At 50.4% G+C, this 16,070-nt stretch overlaps 1 protein-coding gene across 1 annotated transcript in view; it reads left to right on the forward strand.

Annotated features, from left to right (window-relative positions):
- Nucleotides 1-16,070, forward strand: part of LOC142484002 (TRPM8 channel-associated factor homolog) — an 82,806-nt gene that overhangs the window by 28,658 nt on the left and 38,078 nt on the right. The window contains exon 4 of the mRNA XM_075583959.1: nucleotides 5,828-6,064. Within this exon, the coding sequence (XP_075440074.1) occupies nucleotides 5,828-6,064 (237 nt within the window). The remainder of the gene's footprint in view (nucleotides 1-5,827; nucleotides 6,065-16,070) is intronic.

The raw sequence follows: 16,070 nt of genomic DNA on the forward strand, positions 1-16,070 counted from the left end.
GTATTAATGTGGGGGTCTCCGGAGCTGGTATTAATGTGGGGGTCTCCGGAGCTGGTATTAATGTGGGGCAGCTCCGGAGCTGGTATTAATGCGGGGGTCTCCAGAGCTGGTATTACTGCGGGGGTCTCCGGAGCTGGTATTAATGTGGGGCAGCTCCGGAGCTGGTATTAATCTGGGGGTCTCCGGAGCTGGTATTAATGTGGGGGTCTCCGGGGCTGGTATTAATGTGGGGGTCTCCGGAGCTGGTATTAATGTGGGGGTCTCCGGAGCTGGTATTAATGTGGGTGTCTCCGGAGCTGGTATTAATGTGGGGGTCTCCGGAGCTGGTATTAATGTGGGGGTCTCCGGAGCTGGTATTAATGTGGGGGTCTCCGGAGCTGGTATTAATGTGGGTGTCTCCGGAGCTGGTATTAATGTGGGGGTCTCTGGAGCTGGTATTAATGTGGGGGTCTCCGGAGCTGGTATTTATGTGGGGGTCTCCGGAGCTGGTATTAATGCGGAGGTCTCCGGAGCTGGTATTAATGTGGGGGTCGCCGGAGCTGGTATTAATGCGGGGCAGCTCCGGAGCTGGTATTAATGCGGGGGGGTCTCCGGAGCTGGTATTAATGCGGGTGTCTCAGGAGCTGGTATTAATGCGGGGGTCTCCGGAGCTGGTATTAATGTGGGGGTCTCCGGAGCTGGTATTAATGTGGGGGTCTCCGGAGCTGGTATTAATGTTGGGGTCTCCGGAGCTGGTATTAATGTGGGGGTCTCTGGAGCTGGTATTAATGTGGGGGTCTCCGGAGCTGGTATTAATGTGGGGGTCTCCGGAGCTGGTATTAATGTGGGGGTCTCCGGAGCTGGTATTAATGTGGGGCAGCTCCGGAGCTGGTATTAATGCGGGGGTCTCCGGAGCTGGTATTAATGTGGGGCAGCTCCGGAGCTGGTATTAATGCGGGGGTCTCCGGAGCTGATATTAATGTGGGGGTCTCCGGAGCTGGTAATAATGTGGGGGTCTCCGTAGCTGATATTAATGTGGGGGTCTCCGGAGCTGGTATTAATGCGGGGGTCTCCAGAGCTGGTATTACTGCGGGGGTCTCCGGAGCTGGTATTAATGTGGGGCAGCTCCGGAGCTGGTATTAATGTGGGGGTCTCCGGAGCTGGTATTAATGCGGGGGTCTCCGGAGCTGATATTAATGTGGGGGTCTCCGGAGCTGGTAATAATGTGGGGGTCTCCGTAGCTGATATTAATGTGGGGGTCTCCGGAGCTGGTATTAATGCGGGGGTCTCCAGAGCTGGTATTACTGCGGGGGTCTCCGGACCTGGTATTAATGTGGGGCAGCTCCGGAGCTGGTATTAATGCGGGGGTCTCCGGAGCTGGTATTAATGTGGGGGTCTCCGGAGCTGGTATTAATATAGGGGGTCTCCGGAGCTGGTATTAATGTGGGGGTCTCCGGAGCTGGTATTAATGTGGGGGTCTCCAGAGCTGGAATTAATGTGGGGGTCTCCGGAGCTGGTATTAATGTGGGGGTCTCCGGAGCTGGTATTAATGTGGGGGTCTCCGGAGCTGGTATTAATGTGGGGGTCTCCGGAGCTGGTATTAATGTGGGGGTCTCCGGAGCTGGTATTTATGTGGGGGTCTCCGGAGCTGGTATTAATGTGGGGCAGCTCCGGAGCTGGTATTAATGTGGGGGTCTCCGGAGCTGGTATTAATGTGGGGGTCTCCGGAGCTGGTATTAATGTGGGGGTCTCCGGAGCTGGTATTAATGCGGGGGTCTCCGGAGCTGGTATTTATGTGGGGGTCTCCGGAGCTGGTATTAATGTGGGGGTCTCCGGAGCTGATATTAATGCGGGGGTCTCCGGAGCTGGTATTAATGCGGGGGGGTCCGGTGCTGGTATTAATGCGGGGTCTCTGGTGCTGGTATTAATGTGGGGGTCTCCGGAGCTGGTATTAATGTGGGGGTCTCCAGAGCTGGTATTAATGTGGGGGTCTCCGGAGCTGGTATTAATGTGGGGGTCTCCGGAGCTGGTATTTATGTGGGGGTCTCCGGAGCTGGTATTAATGTGGGGGTCTCCGGAGCTGGTATTAATGTGGGGGTCTCCGGAGCTGGTATTAATGTGGGGGTCTCCGGGGCTGGTATTAATGTGGGGGTCTCCGGAGCTGGTATTTATGTGGGGGTCTCCGGAGCTGGTATTTATGTGGGGGTCTCCGGAGCTGGTATTTATGTGGGGGTCTCCGGAGCTGGTATTAATGTGGGGGTCTCCGGAGCTGGTATTAATGTGGGGGTCCCCGGAGCTGGTATTAATGTGGGGGTGTCCGGAGCTGGTATTAATGCGGGTGTCTCCGGAGCTGGTATTAATGTGGGGGTCTCCGGAGCTGGTATTAATGTGGGGGGTCTCCGGAGCTGGAATTAATGTGGGGGTCTCCGGAGCTGGTATTAATGTGGGGGTCTCCGGAGCTGGTATTAATGTGGGGGTCTCCGGAGCTGGTATTAATGTGGGAGTCTCCGGAGCTGGTATTAATGTGGGGGTCTCCAGAGCTGGAATTAATGTGGGGGTCTCCGGAGCTGGTATTAATGTGGGGGTCTCCGGAGCTGGTATTAATGTGGGGGTCTCCGGAGCTGGTATTAATGTGGGGGTCTCCGGAGCTGGTATTAATGCGGGTGTCTCCGGAGCTGGTATTTATGTGGGGGTCTCCGGAGCTGGTATTAATGTGGGGGTCTCCGGAGCTGATATTAATGCGGGGGTCTCCGGAGCTGGTATTAATGCGGGGGGCTCCGGTGCTGGTATTAATGCGGGGTCTCTGGTGCTGGTATTAATGTGGGGGTCTCCGGAGCTGGTATTAATGTGGGGGTCTCCAGAGCTGGTATTAATGTGGGGGTCTCCGGAGCTGGTATTAATGTGGGGGTCTCCGGAGCTGGTATTTATGTGGGGGTCTCCGGAGCTGGTATTAATGTGGGGGTCTCCGGAGCTGGTATTAATGTGGGGGTCTCCGGAGCTGGTATTAATGTGGGGGTCTCCGGGGCTGGTATTAATGTGGGGGTCTCCGGAGCTGGTATTAATGTGGGGGGTCTCCGGAGCTGGTATTAATGTGGGGGTCTCCAGAGCTGGAATTAATGTGGGGGTCTCCGGAGCTGGTATTAATGTGGGGGTCTCCGGAGCTGGTATTAATGTGGGGGTCTCCGGAGCTGGTATTAATGTGGGAGTCTCCGGAGCTGGTATTAATGTGGGGGTCTCCAGAGCTGGAATTAATGTGGGGGTCTCCGGAGCTGGTATTAATGTGGGGGTCTCCGGAGCTGGTATTAATGTGGGGGTCTCCGGAGCTGGTATTAATGTGGGGGTCTCCGGAGCTGGTATTAATGCGGGTGTCTCCGGAGCTGGTATTTATGTGGGGGTCTCCGGAGCTGGTATTAATGTGGGGGTCTCCAGAGCTGATATTAATGCGGGGGTCTCCGGAGCTGGTATTAATGCGGGGGGCTCCGGTGCTGGTATTAATGCGGGGTCTCTGGTGCTGGTATTAATGTGGGGGTCTCCGGAGCTGGTATTAATGTGGGGGTCTCCAGAGCTGGTATTAATGTGGGGGTCTCCGGAGCTGGTATTAATGTGGGGGTCTCCGGAGCTGGTATTTATGTGGGGGTCTCCGGAGCTGGTATTAATGTGGGGGTCTCCGGAGCTGGTATTAATGTGGGGGTCTCCGGAGCTGGTATTAATGTGGGGGTCTCCGGGGCTGGTATTAATGTGGGGGTCTCCGGAGCTGGTATTTATGTGGGGGTCTCCGGAGCTGGTATTTATGTGGGGGTCTCCGAAGCTGGTATTTATGTGGGGGTCTCCGGAGCTGGTATTAATGTGGGGGTCTCCGGAGCTGGTATTAATGTGGGGGTCCCCGGAGCTGGTATTAATGTGGGGGTGTCCGGAGCTGGTATTAATGCGGGTGTCTCCGGAGCTGGTATTAATGTGGGGGTCTCCGGAGCTGGTATTAATGTGGGGGGTCTCCGGAGCTGGTATTAATGTGGGGGTCTCCAGAGCTGGAATTAATGTGGGGGTCTCCGGAGCTGGTATTAATGTGGGGGTCTCCGGAGCTGGTATTAATGTGGGGGTCTCCGGAGCTGGTATTAATGTGGGAGTCTCCGGAGCTGGTATTAATGTGGGGGTCTCCAGAGCTGGAATTAATGTGGGGGTCTCCGGAGCTGGTATTAATGTGGGTGTCTCCGGAGCTGGTATTAATGTGGGGGTCTCCGGAGCTGGTATTAATGTGGGGGTCTCCGGAGCTGGTATTAATTTGGGGGTCTCCGGAGCTGGTATTAATGTGGGGCAGCTCCGGAGCTGGTATTTATGTGGGGGTCTCCGGAGCTGGTATTAATGTGGGGGTCTCCGGAGCTGGTATTAATGCGGGGGTCTCCGGAGCTGGTATTTATGTGGGGGTCTCCGGAGCTGGTATTAATGTGGGGGTCTCCGGAGCTGGTATTAATGTGGGGGTCTCCGGAGCTGGTATTAATGTGGGGGTCTCCGGAGCTGGTATTTATGTGGGGGTCTCCGGAGCTGGTATTAATGTGGGGGTCTCCGGAGCTGGTATTAATGTGGGGGTCTCCAGAGCTGGTATTAATGTGGGGGTCTCCGGGGCTGGTATTAATGTGGGGGTCTCCGGAGCTGGTATTAATGTGGGGGTCGCTGGAGCTGGTATTAATGTGGGGGTCTCCGGAGCTGGTATTTATGTGGGGGTCTCCGGAGCTGGTATTTATGTGGGGGTCTCCGGAGCTGGTATTAATGTGGGGGTCTCCGGAGCTGGTATTAATGTGGGGGTCTCTGGAGCTGGTATTAATGTGGGGGTCTCCGGGGCTGGTATTAATGTGGGGGTCTCCGGGGCTGGTATTAATGTGGGGGTCTCCGGAGCTGGTATTAATGTGGGGGTCGCTGGAGCTGGTATTAATGTGGGTGTCTCCGGAGCTGGTATTAATGTGGGGGTGTCCGGAGCTGGTATTAATGTGGGGGTCTCTGGAGCTGGTATTAATGTGGGGGTCGCTGGAGCTGGTATTAATGTGGGGCAGCTCCGGAGACCCCCGGTTTCAATCCGATGCAGTAAAAATATATTTTTCTTCAGAGATGTGAATCTCGGAGCTACTAGAATAGCTCGATTTCCCAAGGAATGTGAATTTGGGCATTTTTGGCGCTCCCGCATGTTTTGTGCAGGAGCGCGCCCGATTGGGGAGAATCACTTCTTGAGCAAGTTTGCATGTTACCGAAGCTTTCTGAATAGCTACTCTTGCAAACTCGTTCAAGAAGTGCCCAAAATGCTAGATAAAGCTGGGTCCATAGTGGTTGTTACAGCGCGAGCAACGTCGCTTGCTCCAAAAGCAAACATATGGAGGCCAATGCTCATGTGCATAGTGCGCGCGTGCATGCACGTGAGCAGTGAGGCGACCGATGCGTGGCGAGACAAAATTGCTTGTCTTCGGTGCGCTATGGCCGGGTCATGTGAGCGGTTCGCCCAATAAGGGCGAACCAGCTCTGTGACGTCACAGCCATGCCCCTGACACGCCTCACCATCACCACGTCTGCCTTGCAAGTCAGTTCAAGGATCGCCGGAGAGGTGGGGGGTCGCACTCCCACTCGCGCTTACTGTGGATGCAGCCTACGTCACTTATCGAAGCTTCTAGAATAGGCCCCATAGAGAGATATTATGGTTGGAAGAAGAATAAATGTATCTTTCCAAAATTTGGATACGTTTGTGGTACACTTAATGGTACAATGGAAAACATAACAAATTAAATAAAGTACTCTAGTACTCAGTCCATGTATTAAAAATAATACCAATGGAAGTAAATAATTAAGTAGTATCCATGTTTTACAGGAAAGACAGAAGTATCAGAGTGGCTAAAAACCATACGCCATTATCCAGCCCCGTGGGCTGAGTTTGCTGCAGAAAACATCATCCTTACTGTGCCCTCAGATGTAGCTTCTTCTGTGGAGGACCCTGAGGATTTGCTTCGGTTCTGGGATGACATAATGGCTGCAGTGGCTGAACTGGCAGCAATTCCTAATGTTTCACGGCCAGAGAGGATTGTGGCAGATGTGCAAATTGCTTTTGGTGAGTAATATATTGGGTTCCTGAAAACGTAACATGAATAATCTCTAAAACATGACTTATATCCCAGTGTTCTTAGTGTTGAGTATTTTAAATCCTATATCATATTGCAGAACCTTTTGCACAAGAGATGCCCAAGACCCGGTTACTATTTAACAGGTTAGGTTTGGCACTACATTGGCAGAATGTAATTGGCACCATATGCAGTTGACAACTCTGGGGTCTATGTATCAACGTAGAAAAAAGTGTGTTCAGATGCACCCGGCTGTTTGTGGCAATGAGCGGCGGCGTATGTAAGAACAGGTTCTTTCACCTGATGCAATGTTTTACACGTACGCTACTTCAGAGTTGGATAATTTATTGGGGCAAACAAAAGGCAAAAAGAATGAGGCAGCCAGACACAGACTGTAATACATCTCCTTATAATATGTACAGCACACCGTGTTACTCCTCCCCAACTCCTTCTACTGGCCCTGCAGATGGGGGACAACTGGAACAAAATGTTTTTTGTTTTTTTTAACATAGATTTTTATTGTAAAATTGGGGTACAGAGGGGAGAAAGGGCAGGGGAAATTGTTACGCATTACAGTACATCGGCATCGTTTATTCACATACAGTAGGTAGCTCACCTCACTGAACATTCATATTTGTAGTGTTGTACAAAAACTCGCGTACGTCAGTCACTCGCGGGATGGAGGGGGGATGGGGGGCAACCATAGGAGATAGAACACAACAGCTAACGTGAGGTGGGGGTGGCGGGATGGAGGGGGAATGGGGGGGCAACCATAGGAGATAGAACACAACAGCTAACGTGGGGTGGGGATGGCAGGATGGAGGGGGGGATGGGGGGCAACCATAGGTGATAGAACACAACAGCTAACGTGGGGTGGGGATGGCAGGATGGAGGGGGGATGGGGGGCAACCATAGGTGATAGAACACAACAGCTAACGTGGGGTGGGGGTGGCGGGATGGAGGGGGGATGGGGTGGCAACCATAGGTGATAGAACACAACAGTTAACGTGGGGTGGGGGTGGCGGGATGGAGGGGGGATGGGGTGGCAACCATAGGAGATAGGACACAACAGCTAACGTGGGGTGGGGATGGCAGGATGGAGGGGAGATGGGGGGGGGCAACCCTGGAGATAGAACACAACAGCTAACGTGGGGTGGGGATGGCAGGATGGAGGGGGGGATAGGGGGGCAACCATAGGGGATAGAACACAACAGTTAACGTGGGGTGGGGATGGCAGGATGGAGGGGTGGATGGGGGGGCAACCATAGGGGATAAAACACAACAGCTAACGTGGGGTGGGGATGGGGGAGGGGAAATTATCCCAGTTGTAGCCATGTCCCCTCAGGTCCCCTTGTGTATTTATGTGTTCCCCTCACCTCCGCTGAAGTGTGGGATGCTGCGGAAGGCGTGGGGCTGCTGCGGAGTGAGCGCGTCGCCGGGGGCGCGGGCGTCTGTCTCTGCAGGGCGGCGCCGTGTTGGTTTGCGCGAGCGCACAGCCACAAAGGTCCACACATGTGCAGTGAGACTCGCGGTGGCCATGACAGTTGCGCATGCGCAGTAGTGTTAGCGCACGAGGCTGCAATAGGAAAAGGCTGCAGATAGAACTACAACTCAAATGCTGCATATGGAGATGCTGCCACGTGACTTACCACCACGAATGGGATGGCTGGGTTGCTCCTGGAAGGAGGAAAGAGTATTGCACGCTGGGACAGGAAGCAGTCAGTCAAGACCTGGACCTTGAAGGTGCAGGTAGGGTCCACAGAGCTGTGCTCCCGGGACTAGGCCAGAAGTTAGCCCCAGAGGCCCAGTTAGTCCCCTGAGACACAGTAGAGGAACTTAGTGTAACTGCTGCAGGAGGGAAGGCCTTAAAGTAGGGACCTTCTCACCATTAGCATTAGTGTGAGACATGCTGCAGGACACCGCCTGGAGGACAGTGCAGCTTGCTATCTGAGAGCAGATCAGGACTCCATATTAGAGACTGCTCATAAGGGATCATCCGGCTGGAGGCCCCTTCAGAGAAGTCAGCCTGCGGAGCCATCCAAGCGAGGAGCAAGGTACCGCGCCACGGAACCGCGCCGCGGAACCACGCCGCGGAGTTACAGATTGCTGCTGGTTATCCTGGTCTGGACCATGACCAGGAAGGTATTAATAAGTGCACCACTGGGCCCCAACACAGGGAAGCGCGCTATCCCCCACACACACATTGAAAGAGAGACACTCAGTGGTTAAGTTCCATTAGACATTCAGTGTTTGGGGACATTCGTACGGACTGTGTCTTGTTGGGTCATATGCTGGGTTACTGTGTTACTGTGTTATGATATGGTACATGCATTATATGATAGTTAGTAAATACTGTTCTTATAGAAATGCGTGTAATTACTGTGTTTATTGGTTACGGTGAGGGACCACTCCCACCACGCTGGTACCCCTTATCGGTGGAGGCACTGCACCGTGTAATAAGAGTATCCCAGGCTCCTAGTGGCGGAGGTTCAGGCCTCCTGTTAGACACACAGGTAAAGCAGCACGGTAGTTTCAGTACCCAGGGGCTACACAGTAATCACAGAATTACATCTCAGCGTCTCGTCCTATCTCATAAATCTCCTCACGGTTTAGATCTTTCCGAAGCATCAGAACAGTTTTTACAGCATTGCTAGCTCTGGGTCCAGCCCCGTGCCACCCTCCTGTGACAACCATGCTTCCCACACCTGGGAAAATGTATGTGATGTCTCTCTTAGATATGCCGTGATTCGCTCCATTTTCAGGATATGCCATATCCTGCGTTTGATATCAATCACGGGCTAGTCTGCTTATTCCAACATATTCCAATATGGAACATATAGCGGCCAGCAAGATATGTAGCATTAATTTATATATGTGCCTAGGAACGTTGGGAGGGGGTCTGCCTAACAGGGCCAGCAATGGGTCAGGGACCATCTGTGCGTCTCCTAGGGAGTTGATGAGGTAAAATATTTGCCGCCACAGGGGGGTCAGAACTGGCCAGGACCACCAAACATGTAAGAGGGATCCTCTCTGCCCACAGCCTCGGAAACAGAGGGGGGATATACTGTTATTGATGGCATGTAGTCTTGTTGGTGTAAGGTACCAGCGACACAGCATCTTATACGCATTTTCTTTTCTGGTTGTGCATATGGAACAAGAAGCTGCCGCCTCACATATATCAGACCATACCTCGACCTCCAGGACTTCCCCCATCTCCTCTTCCCATCGCTGCATATAGACAGTCTTTACAGAAAAATCCACATCTAGCACAAGCTTATAAATGGTTGAGATTAAACCCCTGCCCAGATATCTAGAGGTATATAGCATTTCAAAAATGTTTCAACAGCCGAAGATGTACTTGTGTGCTTTGTCGTGATAAAATGTTTTAGCTGGAGATATCTGAACACCTCTTCAGGCCGCAAATCCGCCTTCTCTTGGAGCTCCGGAAATCCTTAATTTTCCCCCCCCAATACCATGTGTTTGATCCTAGTTATGCCACCACTTTTCCAGGCTGTAAACCTGCCTACCTCCCTCCCTGGGGACAATTGAGGATTATTGAAAAGTGGGGTCATACTAGAGTTTTTTGCCCGGGGGTCTATCTGGGCTGTCCAGCCAAAGCAGAGTGTCTAGGTCTGCAGGGGAACAGATATGGTTCTCTATATCAACCCATTCTCTCGTACCCCTTTCTGAGTTCCAGAGGAGTATATAGCTCAGCTTCAAGGGCCTTTGTTGTACTGTATTTAGGATTCTGGACCTTTTCCCTGACCATACGAACCTAGCAATATTGCACTGTAAAATGGAAATATCTTTCTCCAGCACTCGGACTGGAAGGGTCCGAAAGGAATCCTGCCTATCCAGGAGATTCAATATCTATCCCATTCTTCTAAATCGCTCTTGAGCTTACGAATTTGTTGAGGATAATTATACTTATAGATTGTAAGATTTACCCCTAGATATGGTATATAGTTTGTGCGCCATGTAAAATGAATACTCAGAAGCTTAATCAGGTCATGGATGAGATTGATACTTTGAGCTAGTGATTTTGACTGATTTATTTTGAAGCCGGATATATTCCCGAATTGTCCCAGTGCTTGAAAAAGGTTGGGGAGAGTAGTGAGCGGTCTGGTAATCGTCATTAGTATGTCGTCTGCAAAGAACACCACTTTATTTCCGTTTTCCCACCCGCACACCTGACACGTTGGGGTCCAGTCTCCAGGCAACCGCCAAGGGTTTAATGGAGAGCGCAAAAAGGAGTGGAGAAAGGGGGCAGCCCTGCCGGGTACTATTTGCTATGGGTATTAAGTCAGAGAGGAGCCATTCATTTCTAATCTGGGCACATGGGGCTTGATATAAGGTCTGTATACCCCTAAGAAAGGCTCCCGTGAAACCCATTTCCGTCAACACCTCAAAGAGATATCGCCAGTCCAGCCTATCGAAAGCTTTCTCCGCATCCTGTGAGAGTAGCATACAGGGGGTCTTTTCTGTTTCAGCTGTGTGTATGAGGTTAAGAGTCCTCTGAATATTGTCTGGAGCCTGTCTAGCTGGGATAAACCCCACTCGATCGTGGAGAACCAGATAGTTGATATATTTTTGTAAGCGGTTAGCTAGAATGTTTGCATATTTTTATGTGAAATAGGGCGATAGCTGGCACAGTTTGTGGGGTCTTTATCCTTTTTATATATGAATACAATGGTGGTTGTAGCCATCGTCTGAGGGAACAAAATGTTTTGATACTTACATCCAGGGAAAATGCCAGAGGTCTGCTCCAAAATTGCTTTGATGCCTAGACCCCTCATAATGGCGTATTTAAAAAAAAGTGCATTTTACCAATAAGGTACTATTTAAAAATGGATAGATTTTGTTATTAAAGGGAGACAAGTTACTCTGAGACTCATAATGAGTAACAATATTTAGCAGTAAAAAATGGAGAACATGACTCCATACCATGTATAAATTATTCTATCGTATCACTGCTCAGGGGTGAGGCCAAGCTAAGCAGAAGTTTTTTCTTCCTGTACAGAGGTGCCGTTTGGCACAGTCCTACTGTACTTATGGAATGTATAGGCCATAGTAGATCTTTCTCTTACAGTCCTACTGTACTTATGGAATGTATAGGCCATAGTAGATCTTTCTCTTACAGTCCTACTGTACCTATGGAATGTATAGGCCATAGTGTAGATCTTTCTCTTACAGTCCTACTGTACTTATGGAATGTATAGGCCATAGTAGATCTTTCTCTTACAGTCCTACTGTACCTATGGAATGTATAGGCCATAGTAGATCTTTCTCTTACAGTCCTACTGTACCTATGGAATGTATAGGCCATAGTAGATCTTTCTCTTACAGTCCATTTCACAAGTTACAGTTCTGCAATGACCAGCTGCTTGTAACTAATTCGGGTCAGTATTGCACATCTGTGTATTCTGACATGGCTACTATTTATTTTTTTTAACTTAGATTTTTTCAGTTTTACAAATTATAGGTGGGAAGAGGGTGGAGGGGTACAGAAAACAGAGAAGGGGGGTAAGGGGAGGGGGGAGGGGTACAGAAAACAGAGAAGGGGGGTAAGGGGAGGGGGGAGGGGTACAGAAAACAGAGAAGGTGGGGGTAAGGGGAGGGGGGAGGGGTACAGAAAACAGAGAAGGGGGGTAAGGGGAGGGGGGAGGGGTACAGAAAACAGAGAAGGTGGGTGTAAAGGGAGGGGGGAGGGGTACAGAAAACAGAGAAGGGGGGTAAGGGGAGGGGGGAGTTTACATCCATTTAGTCTCCAAACAGGGAGCAAACTGTTTGACATTCATTAACATTGCTTTGTTTACAATTTTACAGACCATATACTGTCCATATACTGTCCATATACTGTCCATATACTGTCCACCAGGGGCAGCTGTCAGAAATTAGGATTGGTTTTGCTCCCAGTAGGTCACCCAGGGATCCCATATCATCAGGAATCTTTTATATCTGTCCTGGACCAGGCTGAAGAGTTTTTCCATTATCATTATATAGTTTAGTTTATATATAACTGCCATGAAAGTCTGGGTATCATTTGCTTCCAGTGTCTCGCAACCACCGCCTTGGTGCCGGTAGAATTTGTATTGTTACAAGGTCCACGTTCCTTTCCAGATCTTCCTCTGGCCTAAGAAGTAACACTGTTTCCATGTTCCATGGTAAATCTATTCCTGTGACTCTTCTGATTAATCTTCTAACCTTTCCCCAGAAAAAAATTATTTTAGGCCATGACCACCAAATGTGTTTGAATGTGCCTATTTGGCCATCGTTGCGCTAACACGGGAGAGAGGCTGTTGGGAAGGAGTGCAGACGGGCAGGGGTATAATACCATCTGTGCAATATTTTGAGGTTCATTTCTGTAACAGCTGAGCATCTTGATGTTCTAGCTATTTCGTCGTATATATCTTCCATAATCTTCGTCCTCTAGGAATCTACCTACGCTATATCTTTTTCCCACTGTAAAATGTTTTTATTTGTTTGTACTGTACATTGGACTGCATCAGTAGGATCTGGTATACTTGAGCAATTGTCCCTTTGTGATACTCTTCTGTTAAGTACAAATTCTGACATGTGGTAAGGAGTCTGTTTATATTTTTGTTTGGTTGTAATGAGGAGATGTAGTGTCTCAGTTGTAGATATTGGTGTAGATGTGTGTTTGGAATTCTGTATTCCTCTCTTAATTCAGGGAATGTCTTGATTTTATCAGCTTTCTGTATATCTTTTAGTTGTGTCAGACCTCTACTATCCCAGTTCTTATATATATTTGATTGGGAAGGTGGGGGGAAGTCAGGGTTGGACCTAATCGGTGTCATTGGAGAGGGAATAGATGAGACACAGTTGTGTGTGCAATTTTTGTCCCATATTTTTAGAGAATGCGCTATGATTGTATTCTAGATTGTCACCATGTCCGTGGTCTCGGCTTCCGACCCTTCTATATCAACCCATGGTTTGGTTTCAGCTTTCGCTGACCAATATATTAACGGGCTCGGCCTAGCTGCTTCATGGAATTTAACCAGGCCTGGTTGAGCAGCACCATTACTTTTTTCTTAATTCTAGATTTTCTCCCATTCCATATAAATTCAGTGATTCCCTTCTCCAAATCCCTAATTACTTTTATTGGTACTGTTATTGGTAGAACTGGTATTCAGGACTTTAATTAAACGTACTGCGGGGACTTCGACAAATACTTTGATGTCTGTATTTATCTGATACTATATTAGTGAAAGCACTGTATGCCTGCCTGCCTGCCTGGATGTCCGGTGTCCCTAGGGGAAATCTCATTGGTCCCTTGGGCCGCCCGCCCCCGCACACCTCTCATTGGCCTGAGGCGGAGTGACGGGCCACACACACACACACACACACACACACACACAACACAGCAGCTCTATACACACACACACACAACACAGCAGCTCTATACACACACACACACAACACAGCAGCTCTATACACACACACACACAACACAGCAGCTCTATACACACACACACACACACACACACACAACACAGCAGCTCTACACACACACACACACACAACACAGCAGCTCTATACACACACACACACCCCCTCTGTCCCCCTCCCCCCCCCCCATCACGTGCGCCGCCCTGCACTGGCTCCGGACGGGAAGCGCGGCCCTCCTACCCCAGCCGCTCCCTTACCTTCCCGGCGCTACCACCCGCTCAGGTAAGTCACTGCGCGTCCCGCCTCAGCCTCATGCCCACTGCGTGTCCCGCCTCAGCCTCAGGCCCACTGCGCGTCCCGCCTCAGCCTCATGCCCACTGCGTGTCCCGCCTCAGCCTCAGGCCCACTGCGCGTCCCGCCTCAGCCTCAAGCCCACTGCGCATGCCGCCTCAGCCTCAGGCCCACACAGGGCACTTCCTACCGCCACTCAGCCGGATGCCACATCGAGCGGGTGCCGGGGGGGGGGGGAGCGCGAGTCTCAGGCCCACACAGGGCGCTTCCTGCCGCCGCCTGCACGCCTCACTCAGCAGGACGGCACATCGGGGGACCAAGCGGGCGCCGGGGGGGGGGGAGCGCGAGTCACGGGGAACGGGGGGGGGGGGGTGACGGGGGGGAGTCACGGGGGGGCCCACCAGCCGAACCAGCAGGGGGACGGACGCACAGAGGAGGGGGGGGAAATGCCCATACATAAATTATGACAATACATATGCCCACTGCTCTCCACCCCCCCCCACTCCCCTTTCCCCCATCCCCCGCTCCCCTTTCCCCCGTCCCCGCTCCCCTTTCCCGTCCCCCGCTCCCCTTTCCCGTCCCCCGCTCCCCTTTCCCGTCCCCCGCTCCCCTTTCCCGTCCCCCGCTCCCCTTTCCCCCCCGCTCCCCTTTCCCCCCGCTCCCCTTTCCCCCCCCTGCTCCCCTTTCCCCCCCCGCTCCCCTTTCCCCCCCCGCACCCCTTTCCCCCCCCGCACCCCTTTCCCCTTTCCCCCCCCACTCCCCTTTCCCCCCACACTCCCCTTTCCCCCCCCACTCCCCTTTCCCCCCCCCGCTCCCCTTTCTCCCCCCCGCCCGCTCCCCTTTCTCCCCCCCCTCCCGCTCCCCTTTCTCCCCCCCCCCAAACCTTTACAACAAATACTCACCTATTGTTCCACGATTTATAAATAATACTACCTATTACGCATTTACATCCCGGCAACGCCGGGTCTCTCAGCTAGTTAATGATATAGGTCTGTAACTTGGGCATAGTGAAGGGTCTTTTCCTTCTTTCGGGATTACTATTATCAAGGCCTTTTAACATTTCCCCTTTCAACATCTAAGTATTGATTCTAATTTTTTATAATACTGATTTGAAAACCCATCTGGGCCTGGGGCTTTAGAATTTGTAAGGGTTTTAATAGTCTCTGCTACCTCCTCTGCCGTTATTGGGGCACCTAGCACGTTGGCGGCTGGGTTGTCAATCTTGGATAGCTGGCTCGTTTCTAGATATTCATCTACTTTTATACCCAGATCCAAGTCTTCTTGTTCAGACTTGTTCAAATTATATAAGCTGCTATAGTAGTTCACAAATTCAAATTTTGTTTCTGCTGGGTTGTAGGCCAGGACATCTTGACCAGTCTTTAAACTGTAAATATATGAGCTAGCCAATTTCTTAGTTTTGCTGCAAGATATATTATCTGTCTTCTTTGTTGCCCTTTTCCTAATAAATGTTATTAGTCCTGCACATTGCCTTTTCCATCTCTTCTTCAGAATATTTTTCATTTTGATTCTATCTTTATCTATTTTGGATGTAATGTCACCTGTCGGGTTGTTGGTATGCCTCGTCGTTCTGTTTGAGACTTTTATTTAGTCGATCCTTTCTCTTATTCTTCTCTTTCTTCCCATGTGAAGATACTGCTAATAATGTTGCCTCTTAGGGGAGCTTTTCTGGGCGGCCCATGGTGTGTTTGTCTGTCACTTGACCATTGTCCTTTTCAAGAAAGTATTTGCGCAGGGCTGCGTCCATAGCTTCTTCAGTCTCTGGGATCCCCAGTAGAAGATCATTTAATGTGTTGGGTGATCTCTGCTTTATACCTCCCACCATCACCGGCGTGTGATCTGACCATGTGATATTATCTATCTCGGCTTTGATGACAATACTAGACAGTTCTCTCGATAGGATTATGTATTAATTTCATATATATTGGTTAATGGGAGCCGAGTAAATGAATATCCTCCAGTCACGGGGTTCATCATTTTCCAAGCGTCACCAGATCACTTTCTTTTGTATTGTTTTTAGGGCCTTAGTATTTTTTTAACTTTCAGTGGTGCTTTTTTTTTTTTTTTGTAACTTACATTTTTATTGAAGTTATTAAGGTGGGATACAGAAATCATAAGGGTGGGCGTACATATTGCATACATCACAAGTTATGGATTACATATGTTACATAACTGAACTCTCGTATCTGCCCTTTACCCTAGGGCGCTCAGGAATTAAGCCTCACACTATGGGTCGAGTTTGTCTCTTGGTACCGTGTAGTGTGGTAGCTTGAAGTG

This window comes from Ascaphus truei, unplaced genomic scaffold (genome assembly GCF_040206685.1).
Source record: "Ascaphus truei isolate aAscTru1 unplaced genomic scaffold, aAscTru1.hap1 HAP1_SCAFFOLD_414, whole genome shotgun sequence".
Classification (NCBI taxonomy): domain Eukaryota; kingdom Metazoa; phylum Chordata; class Amphibia; order Anura; family Ascaphidae; genus Ascaphus; species Ascaphus truei.